Below are 14,619 nucleotides of genomic sequence, written 5' to 3'. Positions count from 1 at the left end.
CAGGAAGCTCAGGGCCATCGAGGACTTGGAGATAAAAAAATAAGGAGTGTCGGGTGTTGGCCCAAAACCTAAAAGAGGGTGAGGCCACTTTGAAGGCCGAGCAGGAAAGATGATCAGCCGAGCAGATCGCAGCGAAGATCCAGATCGACGCCAAAAATGAAGAGCTGGCCAAGTTGAAGGAAGAGCTGAAGGCCTCTCGAGCGGCCTTAGAGACTTATCAGAGAACTGAGTCGAGCAGGTTCAATCTCGTAAAGCAGGTCTATATCCTCTCGAATGCATTTAACAACAGAGTCACTGATTGGGCACTCCGTCTGTTCGACCTTGCTATTGACGGGATGCTCACTCAACTGAAGGAAGGCGGCTACCTCCCCTCTTCTCTGACAAGTAAGGCCATCAGTTGGGACAAGCTGACCGAGTTACTGCCCGACGATATTTTGGATTTTTTAGAGTGAGCCTATTTGTGCAAGTTTTTTTGCTTCTATAATTTTTTGAAGTATCAATGAATGCTCGTTCATCTGACGAACCCTTATATCCCTTCTCGCCGTTCGGCATTTTCAATTTTTTATTTGCATTTAGTTCACGCGTTTGTCGTTGAAACTCGATCGAAAATGAGTTGCTTATTCCCCAAAGTGTGGCCTCATTCTCTTCTGATTGGCAACAGGCTATCTATTTTCTTAGCAGGTCGATCAATTTCAGGTTTAAGGTTGTCGCTAAATCGTTTAAGGTCGCCGCTCGACTGTTGATGGAGATTGGATTTAAGGTCACTGCTCAACAGTCGATGGCGACTGGGGTTTAAGGTCGTCGCTCGACTGTCGATGGAGACTGGGGTTTAAGGTCATCTCTTGATCATTGATGGTGACAAGTGTTTAAGGTTGTCGCTCAATCGTTAATGGTGACAAAGGTTCAAGGTCATCACTCGACCGTTGATGGCGACTAGGTTTTAAGGTCGCCGCTCGACCGTTGATGGCGATAAGGATTTAAGGTCACTGCTCGACCGTTGATGGTGACAAGGGTTTAAGGTAGTTGATAGTGTATGTTTGTGGTTAAACATTTTCAATTGTTTTCTTCAGAATTTTACTCTTTTATCGAATTTTAATTGCATTTTCGTGTATGTTTAATAACTCTGGTCATTAGCTGGAATGATGATGTAAGCATCAATTTTGGGGTATTTTGTTGACAAAATCTTGATTAATTGTTGCAGGTATTGAAGAGGGAGTTTTCATCTGGATTTAAGCTTTGAAGTTCCTGGACCGTTGGATTGAAGCTTCAGAGAATCTGAGCCGCACAGGAAATCTAGGATCTGGTGAGAATATAAATATGTGAGGAAGGCTACAGTAAGGGGGATCGACGATTTACCCTAGCAAGGAGGAAAACGACAGATCGAAAGAAGGCTGGTTTCGGTCTTCAACAACTTCTGCTGAGGTGATGCTGATCTGAGAAGAGAACGACGCTGCTTGACTTCGGTGTACCGTTCAGATCTGGAATTGAAGGGAGTTGTTGATATTCCAGATCTAGGGTGAAGTCTCTTCGTGAGAGTTTGTTAACGATTCTCCCAGTTCACTGAATCTTTACTCTACTTCTTCCTAGATCTAGTTTTATTCTCTGTCCTCTTTGTTAGAGTTTCATTGTTGTTTTAAATCAAACCTTTATAGTTTGGTGCAGGGATTTTCTTTTCTTATTTCTGCTTACGGATAACAATGACTTGATCTTGGATTTAATTCTGTTAAACTTGATTCAGCTTGAGTTAGATTTTTGCAATTATTCTATGATTTAGATTTGCTCATTAGCTTCGAATTGCTAGATTCAATTTCCAGTTTACGAAATTATACTAGTAATGCTTGTAGTTGAGTAGATAATCTCAGAATTTGGGTTTAATACTCATTTCATCTAGAAAAAGTCAACAATAGCTGCTTGAATGTGAGTTAGCATTTTTAACCAATTAAATTCTGCATTGTTAGTAATAAAGAAAACCCATATGAACTGTGCGATAGATCAGATCAAATGAGAATTGATAACACTATGAAGTCCTTGTGAATCGACTTTGGAGTCTACTTACCCATTTAAGTTGAGGAAGATTTTAGTTAACATTTGAAACCAAGATTTTAACGACACTAATTTTGGTTATCAAATTTGGCGTCGTTGCCGGGGACCTAATGGTGGTTGTTAATTCTTAGTTTGATATCTACTCTCTAGTATTTTGTTATCTGATGTTTCAGTTGATAGAGTAGATGCACAGTTGATGACCAGGAAAAACAAACAAGATTTGGTTCAGCTTGATCCAGAAATTGAAAGGAGTTTCCATATATTACATAGAGCTCGGAAAGGATAGTCTTCTATTTCTAGCTCTATGTCTGCAGATCCTTCAAGAAGAATGGTACTTGGTCATGGCAGTACGCTGAGGGAGTTGGCAGCTCCTGATGGTTCATATCAACCTCTTTGCATTGAGTATCCTGAGTTAGAAGTTGATTTTGAATTAAGATCAGGTATCATACACTTGTTGCCTAAATTTCATGGACATTCAGGTGAGGATCCAAATCGACACCTGCAGGAATTCCATGTGGTATGCTCTACAATGAAACCTCAGGGAATTTCGGAGGAGGATATTAAACTGAGAGCATTCCCATTTTCTTTGGCTGATGCAGCTAAAGACTGGTTGTTCTATTTACCTTCAGGGAGTATTACTTGTTGGAGTGATATGAGGAGAGTATTTCTGGATAAATTTTTTCCTGCATCTAGAACAACATCGATTAGGAAAAGCATTTGTGGAATTCAGCAAGCTACTGGTGAAACACTTCATGAATATTGGGAAAGATTTAAAAGGTTATGCGCAAGCTGTCCACAACATCAAATAAGTGATCAATTGTTAATTCAATATTTTTATGAAGGGTTATTGCTCATGGATAGGAGCATGATAGATGCTGCTAGTGGAGGAGCTTTGGTGAATAAGACACCTAATGATGCTAGGGAGTTGATAGAAACTATGGCAGCAAATTACCAGCAATTTGGTACAAGACCTATGGTAGCAAGGGGTGTTCATGAAGCCCAGATTTTACAACCAGGACAGAGTAGAATTGAGAGTAGATTAGAGGAAATGTTGAATAGAATTGAGTTGGCAGCAGCTCAGATGACAGTGAATCAGCAAGTTCAACATCAAGCTGTGGAGCCTGTGCAGGCAATGAAAATATGTGGATTCTGTGCCAGTAGTTGGCATTCAACAGATACTTGTCCCAGTTTGCAATTAGATTGATGCAATTCAGTAGCTGAGCAATCTGTAGCAGCAGCTAGCGTTTTCCCTAATCGTCCGCAATATCAGCAAAGTAATCAACCAATTAAGTACGATCCTATGTCACCTACTTATAATCCAGGATGGAGAGATCATCCAAATCTGAGGTATGGAAATATTTCAGTTGCTCAGCAGCCTTTTCCACAACAGATTCAAAATAACAATTTTTCAGGCAATCAGAGACCACCAGGGTTTTACAATAGCACAGTTCCGAATAGAATACAACCATTTCAGCAACCTGTTCCACCATTTCAGCAGCCAAGAAAGTCTTTTCCCTCAACTCAAACTGATTTTTCAGTACAAGACATGAAAGAGATTATGCAGCAAATGATGCTTCATCAACAACAGCTTTCATTACGGTGTACTCATTCAATTCAGCAACAACAGAGGACTGATGCAGCATTACAGAACATTGAAAGACAAGTGAGTCAATTGGTGTCTGCACAGGGACAAACTCAGTTACAGACCTCAAGCCAGCTGCCTTCCCAAACCATTCCAAATCCAAGAGGAAATGTGAGTGCTATCACTCTACGGAATGGGAAACATGTTTCTGAGAATAAACAGGAAGATTCAGCTGAGCGTTCAGGAGATTTGGATTCAGATTTGCAGATTAAATTTGGTTCTGTTCCTAAATCCGTTGCAGTGCAGATTCCAGTGGTGGAACAGAAGCAGACAAAGATTCAGCTACCATTTCCTCAAAGGTTGGTAAAACCTGGAAAGGGTAAGGTTATTGAAAAGTCTAGAGAATTTCAAGAGATGATGGAAATTTTTAGTAGAGTAGAAGTAAACATCCCTCTACTGAAAGCAATCAAACACATTCCAAAGTACGCAAAATTTCTGAAGGATCTATGTGTTAATAAGAAGAAGCTTAAGGGTGATGAGCTGGTTAGTGCAGGGGAAAGTGTTTCTGCATTATTTCAGGCTATGCCACAAAAATGCAGGGATCCGGGAGTTTTTACTATTCCGTGTAAAATTGGAGAAAACTGTTTTGAAGATGCTATAGTGGATCTTGGGGCATCCATTAATGTAATGCCGAAATCAGTGTTTCAGGCTCTTGGAATTGGTCCTCTTCAGCCAACAGGGGTTGTGATCCAATTGGCAAACCAAAGTTTTGCTCATCCAGTAGGAGTGATTGAAGATGTGTTGGTCAAGGTTAAGGAATTGATTTTCCCTGCAGATTTCTATGTTTTGGATATGGAGGGTGATGCCTTATCAAGTCATGTGCCAATTATTTTGGGAAGACCATTTTTGAAGACAGCGAAGACTAAAATTGATGTTCATGCTGGAACTTTGTCAATAGAATTTGGTGAAACTATAGTTCAGTATAACATTTTGGATGCTATGAAATATCCAGTAGAGGATCACTCTTTGTTGAGTATAGAGTTATTTGATGAACTGGAAGATAGGTTAGATGGTTACTTGCTGGAATGTGCTGCTCTTTTTAATAATTTTGGGGATGATCTGAGTACAGAATGCAGTGACAGTTTGGATCAGTATGTTTTTGCTTCAGAGACAAAGGACTGTGAGGGAGTCTGTGTAGTTGAGGTTGAATCTGGAAAAGCACTTCCTTCTGTTTTGCAGCCACCAAAGCTGGAGTTGAAAGTTCTTCCGAGCCATTTGAAATATGCTTACTTAAGGAAGGATGAACAACTGCCAGTTATTATTTCCAAAGATCTTGATGTTGTACAGGAAGAGAAATTGCTAAGGGTTTTGAGGCACAATCAGAAGGCGATTGGGTGGACTCTCGCGGATTTGACAGGAATCAGCTCTTCTATCTGTACACATAGGATCTTGTTGGAGGATGATGCTAAACCTGTGCGACAGCCACAAAGGAGGCTTAACCCAATTATTCTTGATGTAGTAAAAAAAGAAGTTGTGAAGTTACTGCAAGCTGGGATTATCTATCCTATTTCGGACAGCAATTGGGTAAGTCTGGTGCAAGTGGTGCCTAAGAAATCGGGAATTACTGTAGTGGCAAATGAGGGCAATGAATTGATTCCTACAAGGGTACAAAATAGTTGGAGAGTGTGTATTGACTATAGGAGACTTAATCAATCAACAAGGAAGGATCATTTCCCATTACCCTTTATTGATCAGATGTTGGAGAGGTTAGCAGGGAAGACACATTATTGTTTTTTGGATGGATATTCAGGATATTTTCAGATTTGTATAGCACCTGAAGATCAAGAGAAGACCACTTTTACATGCCCTTTTGGGACTTTTGCTTACAGAAGAATGTCGTTTGGATTGTGTAATGCTCCAGGTACTTTTCAAAGGTGCATGGTAAGTATTTTTGCTGATCTTCTTGAGCATTGCATGGAGGTGTTTATGGATGACTTTACTGTGTATGGTTCTTCATTTGATGCATGCTTAGATAGTTTATCTTGTGTTTTGCATAGATGTGTAGAAAAGAATTTGGTTTTGAATTTTGAAAAGTGTTATTTCATGGTCCAGCATGGAATAGTTTTGGGTCATATTGTTTCTGAAAAAGGTATTGAGGTAGATCCGGCTAAAATTAGTGTAATTACTGCTTTATCATATCCCACATGTGTGCGGGAAGTTCGTTCTTTTCTTGGGCATGCAGGTTTTTATAGAAGATTTATCAAAGATTTTAGTACTATTGCTTTACCTTTGTCACGATTGTTGCAGAAGGATGTGGAGTTTGTGTTTGATGAAAAATGCAAAGAAGCTTTTGATAGACTCAGGGAAGCTCTTATTTCTTCTCCTATTATGTGTGCCCCTGATTGGTTGCTACCTTTTGAACTAATGTGTGACGCTTCTAATTTTGCAGTTGGAGCGGTTCTAGCTCAAAGGGTTAACGGAGCGCCTCATGTTATTAGCTATGCATCAAAGACATTGGATTCTGCTCAAAGCAACTATACAACAACTGAGAAAGAGCTTCTAGCAATTGTTTTCGCTTTGGACAAATTTCGGTCTTACCTTCTTTGTTCTCATGTTATTGTTTTTTCTGATCATGCAGCTCTCAAGTTTCTTCTCAGGAAAAAAGATGCAAAGCCTCGATTGATTCGTTGGATGCTCCTACTTCAAGAATTTGATATTGAAATACGAGACAGAAGCGGGAAAGAGAACTTGGTGGCAGACCATTTGAGTAGGATTGGAAGTGAAATGGAAACTATACCAATTGTGGATGCATTTCCTGATGAACATCTTTTCCGGCTACAAGGTAGATTGCTATGGTATGCTGATCTTGTCAATTATTTGGTTGCTGGTGTCTTTCCTACGCATTTTTCAAGAATTCAATGTGATAAACTTAAAAGTGATGCAAAGTATTATGTGTGGGATGGCCCTTACCTTTGGAAGTTTGGTAGTGATCAGGTGGTAAGGAGATGTGTATCTGAGGATGAATTTCAGTCTATACTTTCTTTTTGTCATTCACTTGCGTGTGGGGGGCATTTTGGGCCTCAACGTACAGCTAGGAAAGTTTTAGATTCGGGGTTGTATTGGCCCACTTTATTTAGGGATGCTTTTTGAGTTTCATCGGACTTGTGAGAATTGTCAAAAGATGGGAAGTATAAGTCGTAAACATGAAATGCCTCAACAACCTATTTTGTTTTGTGAAATTTTTTATGTATGGGGTATTGATTTTATGGGTCCTTTACCTATTTCATTCGGTTTTGTTTACATTCTATTAGCTGTTGATTATGTGTCAAAATGGGTGGAGGCTATTCCCACCAGGACTGACGATTCTTCTGTTGTTGTGGACTTTGTTAGGTCTCATTTATTTTGTAGATTTGGATTGCCTAGAGCTATTATCAGTGATCAAGGTTCTCATTTTTGTAATAAGCACATGAGGGCACTCATGAGTAAGTATGGTGTGGTTCATAGGGTATCTACTTCTTATCATCCACAAACAAATGGTCAGGCCGAAGTTTCTAATAGAGAGATTAAGCAAATTCTGGAAAAGACAATAAAACCGGATAGGAAAGATTGGAGTAGGAGACTTGATGATGCTCTTTGGGCTTACCGAACAGCTTACAAAACACCTATTGGAATGTCTCCGTATCGAATTGTTTTTGGTAAAGCTTGTCACTTGCCGGTTGAGGTAGAACATAGAGCGTATTGGGCTGTGAAATCTTGTAACATGAATCTGGGAGAGGCTGGTGGTGAGAGGAAATTACAGTTGCAAGAGCTTGAGGAGCTTAGATTGGAGGCTTATGAGAGTTCCCGGATTTACAAAGAAAAAACAAAAGCTTTTCATGATAAACAGATATTGAGGAAAGAATTTCATAAGGGAGACAAGGTTTTGCTATTTAATTCTAGACTTAAATTGATACGGGGTAAGTTGAAGTCTAAGTGGGAGGGACCTTATTGTGTTACTAATGTGTTTCCTTATGGTGTTGTTGAGATTCAGGATATCTCTACTGGGAGAGTTTTTAAAGTAAATGGACATCGTCTCAAGGTTTTTTTTGAAGGTGTTGAAGAAGGTTTCAAGGAGAAGTTGCATTTTGAGGAAGCTGCTTATCCAACTTGAAAGAATAAGGGAAGTGTTTTTCGTTTATTTCTTCCTGTCATTTTATAATTGTTCTTTGGTTCTTGGTAGTTTAGTTGTTTCCAATTTATAATCTGTGGAAAACAAATAATAATAAATCTGTTCTTTGTGTAGTACTGATAATTCTTGTTTTGGTTTTGTAAAAGGTTTTATATATGATTCATCAGTGCTACATTCTTTACATTTCTTGTTGGATGACTTCATGTGTTCAATGGGTAGGATGGTGGATTTTAACTTGAGTAGTTGAGTTCATGTTAAACCTAGTAAGGATCATTCTGTTAGCCTATCTACTTAATTTTGTGGGATATGCACTTGAACATGGATCTCTAGAATTTGCCTGGTTCCTTTTCAAAGTTGCAATTGTTATACATTTTGCATGGGGATGATAAAAGATTTTCTGTTCTTCTTAAATATTTCTACTTTATCTTCTCTTTCCTTATTCTTATACATGTTTCTTTAGTGTGCTGGAATTGTTATTGATGAGTTTCCTTGTTCGGGACAAACAACATTCTAAGTGTGGGGGAGGTGCATGTGATGCAAATGTTTTGTTATAGGGAATGCTTGGATTTTTGCTGACTTTAAGTCGTTGTAGTTGATTTCTGTAAGAAGTGGAGTTGTGGCATCAAGAGAGTTAAGTTGAAATTTTGAGCAGTAAACTTAAGCTTGAGAAGTATTGAGTTAGATGAGGTGCTATTGTAGTAAACCTGGAAAGTTTAAGTTTTGACCAAGGGATTTGATTTTTATTAATCCAGATTCAAAGAAAAAAAAACATGAAAAATAGAAAAAAAAAACAAAAAAAAAAAATCTTTGAATTCTGGAATTTCTGTAATTAACTTGGTCAAATTTGTTGGATGCGATAGTTAGTTAGAATGGGTGGAAATTTGGATTGAGAATAGTGTGTGCAGTTAATTCAAGTGACATGATGCTGGAGTTTTGAGCATCATAAAAGGAAAACTATAATTGGATGAGAAGAGGTTTTGAATGAATTTTGAAATGTGCATTATTTTGTAGTATAGTGAAAATTTCTGGTTTCAGAAGGCAGAGTAATTAATAGTGGAGTTTACAAAGATTGATGAAAGGTTACAGTTATTACGATCCTGTAGCATTTTAATTTTGAATTTGACTCTGGATTCAGTAACAGGAAAAAAATAAAGATTGAGAATGATAAGAGTGATTTATATGGCAGTTGAATGTTTGGAAATATGTAAAGGCTTCTTTTATACAGAGTGGAGTTGGAGAATGAAGTTAAGTAAGAGGATTGGGTTATTGTGCAGCATAAAAACTGGAAATGAGGAAAATTGCAAGCAGAGTTAATTCATTCTGTTTTCTGTTATTCAGGCAGTTTAAATTTCATTGAGTGTATATTTCAGATGATGTTATTCAGGAAATTGGATTTCCAGAGGTGAATTTAATGGGTTGTTGATGAAATGGTAACGGCAAGCTCGATCATGAATTTTAGTCACTTAACAGAATTCTTAAGTAAAGGAGTTAATTGATAAAGAAATGATGTTTCTGGCAATTAGAGTGTAAAAGAACAAGTGGAACTTATCAAAATACAATTTCCAGCATAACTACTTCCCTTTTTTTTTTATCTTCATTGTTTTCCCATTAGTGCCTAATATAATTTCAATTATCCTTTGTCTTCTATTTCATTGTCAAAATCTTTTTGATTCATGTGTTGTTATAGCAGAAGCAGTGGAGAGGTAGGAAAAAGGCAAGCATATGGTAGTGAAGTGCTTTGAGTAGCATAGAGAGAAAACTCCATTCCAGAATTAGATTAGGAGAGTGATAGAGATTAATTTTCAACCAGGAAGGAGGAGTTGTTCTCAATTACTTGAGCATCTGAAACCATTGAACTGATTGAACTATGAAGGTTGTGTAACTTGAATGTTTTGATTAGATTGCTGGATATAGATAATTACTTTTTACAATCCTTAATAGGTTGTCAGTACGGGTCAAAGAAGTGATATTAAACTTCCTTAAGAATCATTTTGATTTGCCGGGACGGTCAAAAGTAAGTGTGGGGGATTTTGATAGTGTATGTTTGTGGTTAAACATTTTTAATTGTTTTCTTCAGAATTTTACTCTTTTATCGAATTTTAATTGCATTTTCGTGTATGTTTAATAACTCTGGTCATTAGCTGGAATGATGATGTAAGCATCAATTTTGGGGTATTTTGTTGACAAAGTCTTGATTAATTGTTGCAGGTATTGAAGAGGGAGTTTTCATCTGGATTTAAGCTTTGAAGTTCCTGGACCGTTGGATTGAAGCTTCAGAGAATCTGAGCCGCACAGGAAATCTAGGATCTGGTGAGAATATAAATATGTGAGGAAGGCTACATTAAGGGGGATCGGCGATTTACCCTAGCAAGGAGGAAAACGGCAGATCGAAAGAAGGCTGGTTTCGGTCTTCAACAACTTCTGCTGAGGTGATGCTGATATGAGAAGAGAACGACGCTGCTTGACTTCGGTGTACCGTTCAGATCTGGAATTGAAGGGAGTTGTTGATATTCCAGATCTAGGGTGAAGTCTCTTCGTGAGAGTTTGTTAACGATTCTCCCAGTTCACTGAATCTTTACTCTACTTCTTCCTAGATCTAGTTTTATTCTCTGTCCTCTTTGTTAGAGTTTCATTGTTGTTTTAAATCGAACCTTTATAGTTTGGTGCAGGGATTTTCTTTTCTTATTTCTGCTTACAGATGACAATGACTTGATCTTGGATTTAATTCTGTTAAACTTGATTCAGCTTGAGTTTGAGTTAGATTTTTGCAATTATTCTATGATTTAGATTTGCTCATTAGCTTCGAATTGCTAGATTCAATTTCCAGTTTACGAAATTATACTAGTAATGCTTGTAGTTGAGTAGATAATCTCAGAATTTGGGTTTAATACTCATTTCATCTAGAAAAAGTCAACAATGGCTGCTTGAATGTGAGTTAGCATTTTTAACCAATTAAATTCTGCATTGTTAGTAATAAAGAAAACCCATATGAACTGTGCGATAGATCAGATCAAATGAGAATTGATAACACTATGAAGTCCTTGTGAATCGACTTTGGAGTCTACTTACCAATTTAAGTTGAGGAAGATTTTAGTTAACATTTGAAACCAAGATTTTAACGACACTAATTTTGGTTATCAGTAGTCGCTCGATTATTGATGGAAACTGGGATTTAAGATCACCGCTCGACATTTAATGGTGACAAGGGTTTAAGGTCGCCGCTCGATCGTTGATGGCGATAAGGGTTTAAGGTCGTTGCTCGATTGTTGATGGCGACTGGGGTTTAAGGTCACTACTCGATTGTTGATGGAGACTGGGTTTTAAGGTCGCGGCTCGACCGTTGATGGCGACAAGGGTTTAAGGTCGTCACTAGACCGTTGATGGAGACGAGGTTTTAAGGTCGTCGCTCGACAGTTGATGGCGACAAGAGTTTAAGGTCACCACTCAACCGTTGATGGAGACAAGGGTTTAAGGTCGTCGCTCGACCATTGATGGCGACTAGAGTTTAAGGTCGTCGCTCGACCATTGATGGCGACAAGGGTTTAAGGTCGTTGATGGTGACAAGGGTTTAAGGTCGCCGCTCGACCGGTGATGGCGACTGGGGTTTAAGGTCGCCGCTTTACCGTTGATGGAGACTGGGTTTCAAGGTCGCCGCTTGACCGTTAATGGCGACATGGGTTTATAGTCGCTACTCGACATTTAACTTGGCCAATCAGCTCAAGAGTTGGGAAAACTTATTTTTTATTCATGTCTGTCCTACATCCAGAAGGTATATGCACAAATACATCTTTATTTACTTACGCACCTCTCATTCGACCCTATAGGGTTGGAGATGATTCGCGCTCTATGGTCGCTCGAGCCGCCTTCCGTCTTCATCTTCCAAGTAGTCGGCTCTCGAGTGTAGTTTCTGTATGACCTTGTAAGGTCCTCCTCGTGGTGCCTTGAGCTTGGTGACATCATCAATCGGCTTGATTTTCTTCCACATCAGATCTCCAACCTGAAAAGATCTTGGGATCACCCTTCGGTTGTAGTTCTACCTCATTCGCTATCGGTATGTCATTAGCCAGACGACGGCTTTATCCTGTGATTCATCCACCAAGTTGAACTCCATTAACCTCCGCTCGGTATTTCTCTCATCATAGAGTTGCACCCGGTTAGATTCTACTCCAACCTCTATGGGGACCACTGCTTCTCCTTCATACACTAGCTAGAATGGTGTTACGCTGGTCGCTTCTTTCAGAGTCGTGCGAAGTTCCCATAAGATACTTGGGAGCTCATCGACCCAGCTACCTCCTACGTGGTCGAGCCGAGCTCGTAAGCCTCTAAGGATCTCCTGGTTTGTGACTTCAACCTGGTCGTTGCTCTGGGGGTAGGCTACTAAGGTGAATGTATGCTGGATGTCATAGCCTTCATACTACTCCCTAAGCCTCCGACCCATGAATTGCCTCCCGTTATCCAAGACGAGCCGGTGGGGGATGCCGAACTGACACAAGATATTTTGTCAGATGAATTTGGTAATCATTTGCTCACTTATCCTTGCTAGCGGCTCGACCTCCACCCACTTTGAGAAGTAGTCCACCGCGATGAGTAGGAACCTCCATTGACTGGTCACCATGGGAAACGATCCTACGATGTCTATGTCCCATTGGTCGAACGAGCAAGACACCGTGAATGTCTTCATCTCCTCAGTTGGTCGATGCGGGATGTTGTGATACTTTTGGCAGGACGGACATGTGGCTACTGTCCGAGTGGCATCCTCTTAGAGAGTTGGCCAAAAATATCCATCCAAGAGGATCTTTCGAGCCAGCTAACGACCGCCTGGATGGCTTCCACAGGAGCCTTGGTGCACTTCCTGCAGGATGTATTCTACGTCCTCTAGTCCAACACACTTGAGTAGGACTCTGGAAAAGGCTCTCTTATACAGCTGATCTTCGACCAAGGTGAACCATCCGACCCTCTTCTTTAATAGTCACGTTGTCTCTCGGTCGGCCAGTGTGTTACTTGATCAGAGGAATTCAATTAGTGACGATCTCCAGTCGCTCGAGAAGACCACTCCCTCCATCCGGTCGATGTGCACCAACAACGAGACATGTTCGATCGGCTGGCTGATCACGACTGGTGATAACGAACTGACTAACTTAGTCAGCTCATCTGCTGCTTGATTATCTGATCAGGAGATCTTCTGTATAGTGACCTCTTGAAAATTTGCCTTTAACTTCTCGAAGGCTTCTACATATAACTTGAATCGGGAGCTACTAATCTTGAACGTCCTTGATAGCTGTTGGGCGGCCAACTGAGAATCTGAGTGAATGAGGACTTTTGTGGCTTCGACATACCGCACTGCCTGTAAGCCAGCTATCAAGGCTTCATACTTAGCTTCGTTGTTGGTGGCCCGATAATCCAGTCGAACGGAAAGTTGTATCCAATCTTCTTATGGTGAAATGAGCATAATGTTGACCCTGCTACCTTGTTGAGTGGATAAACTATCAACATATATTCTCCAAGTTGCTATTGGCTCGGTGTTCTGGACCTCCGTAACAAAATCAACTAAGGCTTGAGCTTTGATCACCGTTTGGGGTTGATATTGGATATCAAACGTGCTTAATTTAGTTGTCCATTTGATTAACTGCTCGGATGCCTCTGGGTTGAGGAGGACTCTTCCCATGGTATTGTTGGTCATGACAATGATCGGATGAGCGAGGAAATACGGGTGGATTCTTCGAGCGGCAAGTACCAAAGCGTAAGCTAATTTTTCCAGACCAGTGTAGCAGTGTCTTTCAATATATAACTTAAAAAGTACACGGGTTGCTGCTCATGTCTATTCTGCTTGACTGATGCCGAGCCGACCGCATATTCGATGGACGACAAATAGATCGAAAGTGACTCCTCGGCGCTAAGCTTAGCTAACACACGTAAGGAGTTAAGATACTCCTTGAGTTCTTCGAATGCTCGGTCGCACTCCATGTCCCACTGGAATCTTATCGCTCGTCGCAACACCTTGAAGAATGGTAGACTCCGATCAGATGACCTGAATATGAATCTGGATAATGTTGTGATCCGTCCGGTCAGTCGTTAGGCCTCCTTCAAGCTACAGGGCAGAGGCATGTCTTGCAATGCCTTTACCTTGATCAGATTTGCCTCGATACCCCGTTCGGTGATGATATATCCGAGGAAGTGTCCACTCTTAGCGCCAAACGGACACTTACTCGGGTTCAGCTTCATCCCGTATGTCCTCAAGGTCCGGCATGTTTCTTTGATATCTACACATAGATCAGCAGCTCGGACTGACTTTATTAATATGTCATCGACGTAAACCTCCAAGTTGCGGTCGATCGATTTCTAAAGCATCTTATTCATGAGCCTCTAGTAGGTGGCGCCGGCGTTCTTCAGTCTGAACGGCATGACATTGTAGCAGAGTGTTACGCTTCCGCAAGTGCACGGATTCGTCATTAGTAATAAAAATATCGATCCCACAGGGACTGGCTATAAGCACTAGCAATCGCTCACTTATGGTTAGCTAGACTACCAATGGTCTTGAACAGGCTAAGGAAAAAGAAAGGTCGAGGGAGAGAGTCGAGAGTCGCAAGGTCGAAATATTCACTTGGTGATGAGGAGTTCTAGGGGGTTGGTTTCGTCGTGATAGTATTGATGTGTCTCGGTTTATCTTACTCTCGCTATCCTTATTCACGATATTGCCGGAAGCTAAGTGGGTATTCTCAAGCGCCAGACTAGGGTAATGCCCTAAGAAGTCCTGTCATGGTTTACCCCTGTCACTAGGGCACCTCGGCAAATCTTGAGGACATGACTCTAACTGGTAAATTAAGAA

The 14,619-nt window shown here is 40.3% G+C and overlaps 1 protein-coding gene across 1 annotated transcript; it reads left to right on the top strand.

The window, feature by feature from the left end:
- The first annotated feature begins 2,899 nt into the window (after positions 1–2,899).
- Positions 2,900–10,490, top strand: LOC122033464. The gene is made up of 2 exons (XM_042592487.1): positions 2,900–6,467; positions 10,002–10,490. Exons 1-2 carry the CDS (start codon positions 3,344–3,346, stop codon positions 10,031–10,033), a joined length of 3,156 nt encoding a protein of 1,051 aa, XP_042448421.1. The 5' UTR covers positions 2,900–3,343; the 3' UTR covers positions 10,034–10,490.
- Positions 10,491–14,619: the final 4,129 nt, after the last annotated feature.

This window comes from Zingiber officinale, chromosome 11B, assembly GCF_018446385.1.
Source record: "Zingiber officinale cultivar Zhangliang chromosome 11B, Zo_v1.1, whole genome shotgun sequence".
Lineage (NCBI taxonomy): Eukaryota > Viridiplantae > Streptophyta > Magnoliopsida > Zingiberales > Zingiberaceae > Zingiber > Zingiber officinale.
This window is presented reverse-complemented; position numbering and strand designations above follow the sequence as displayed.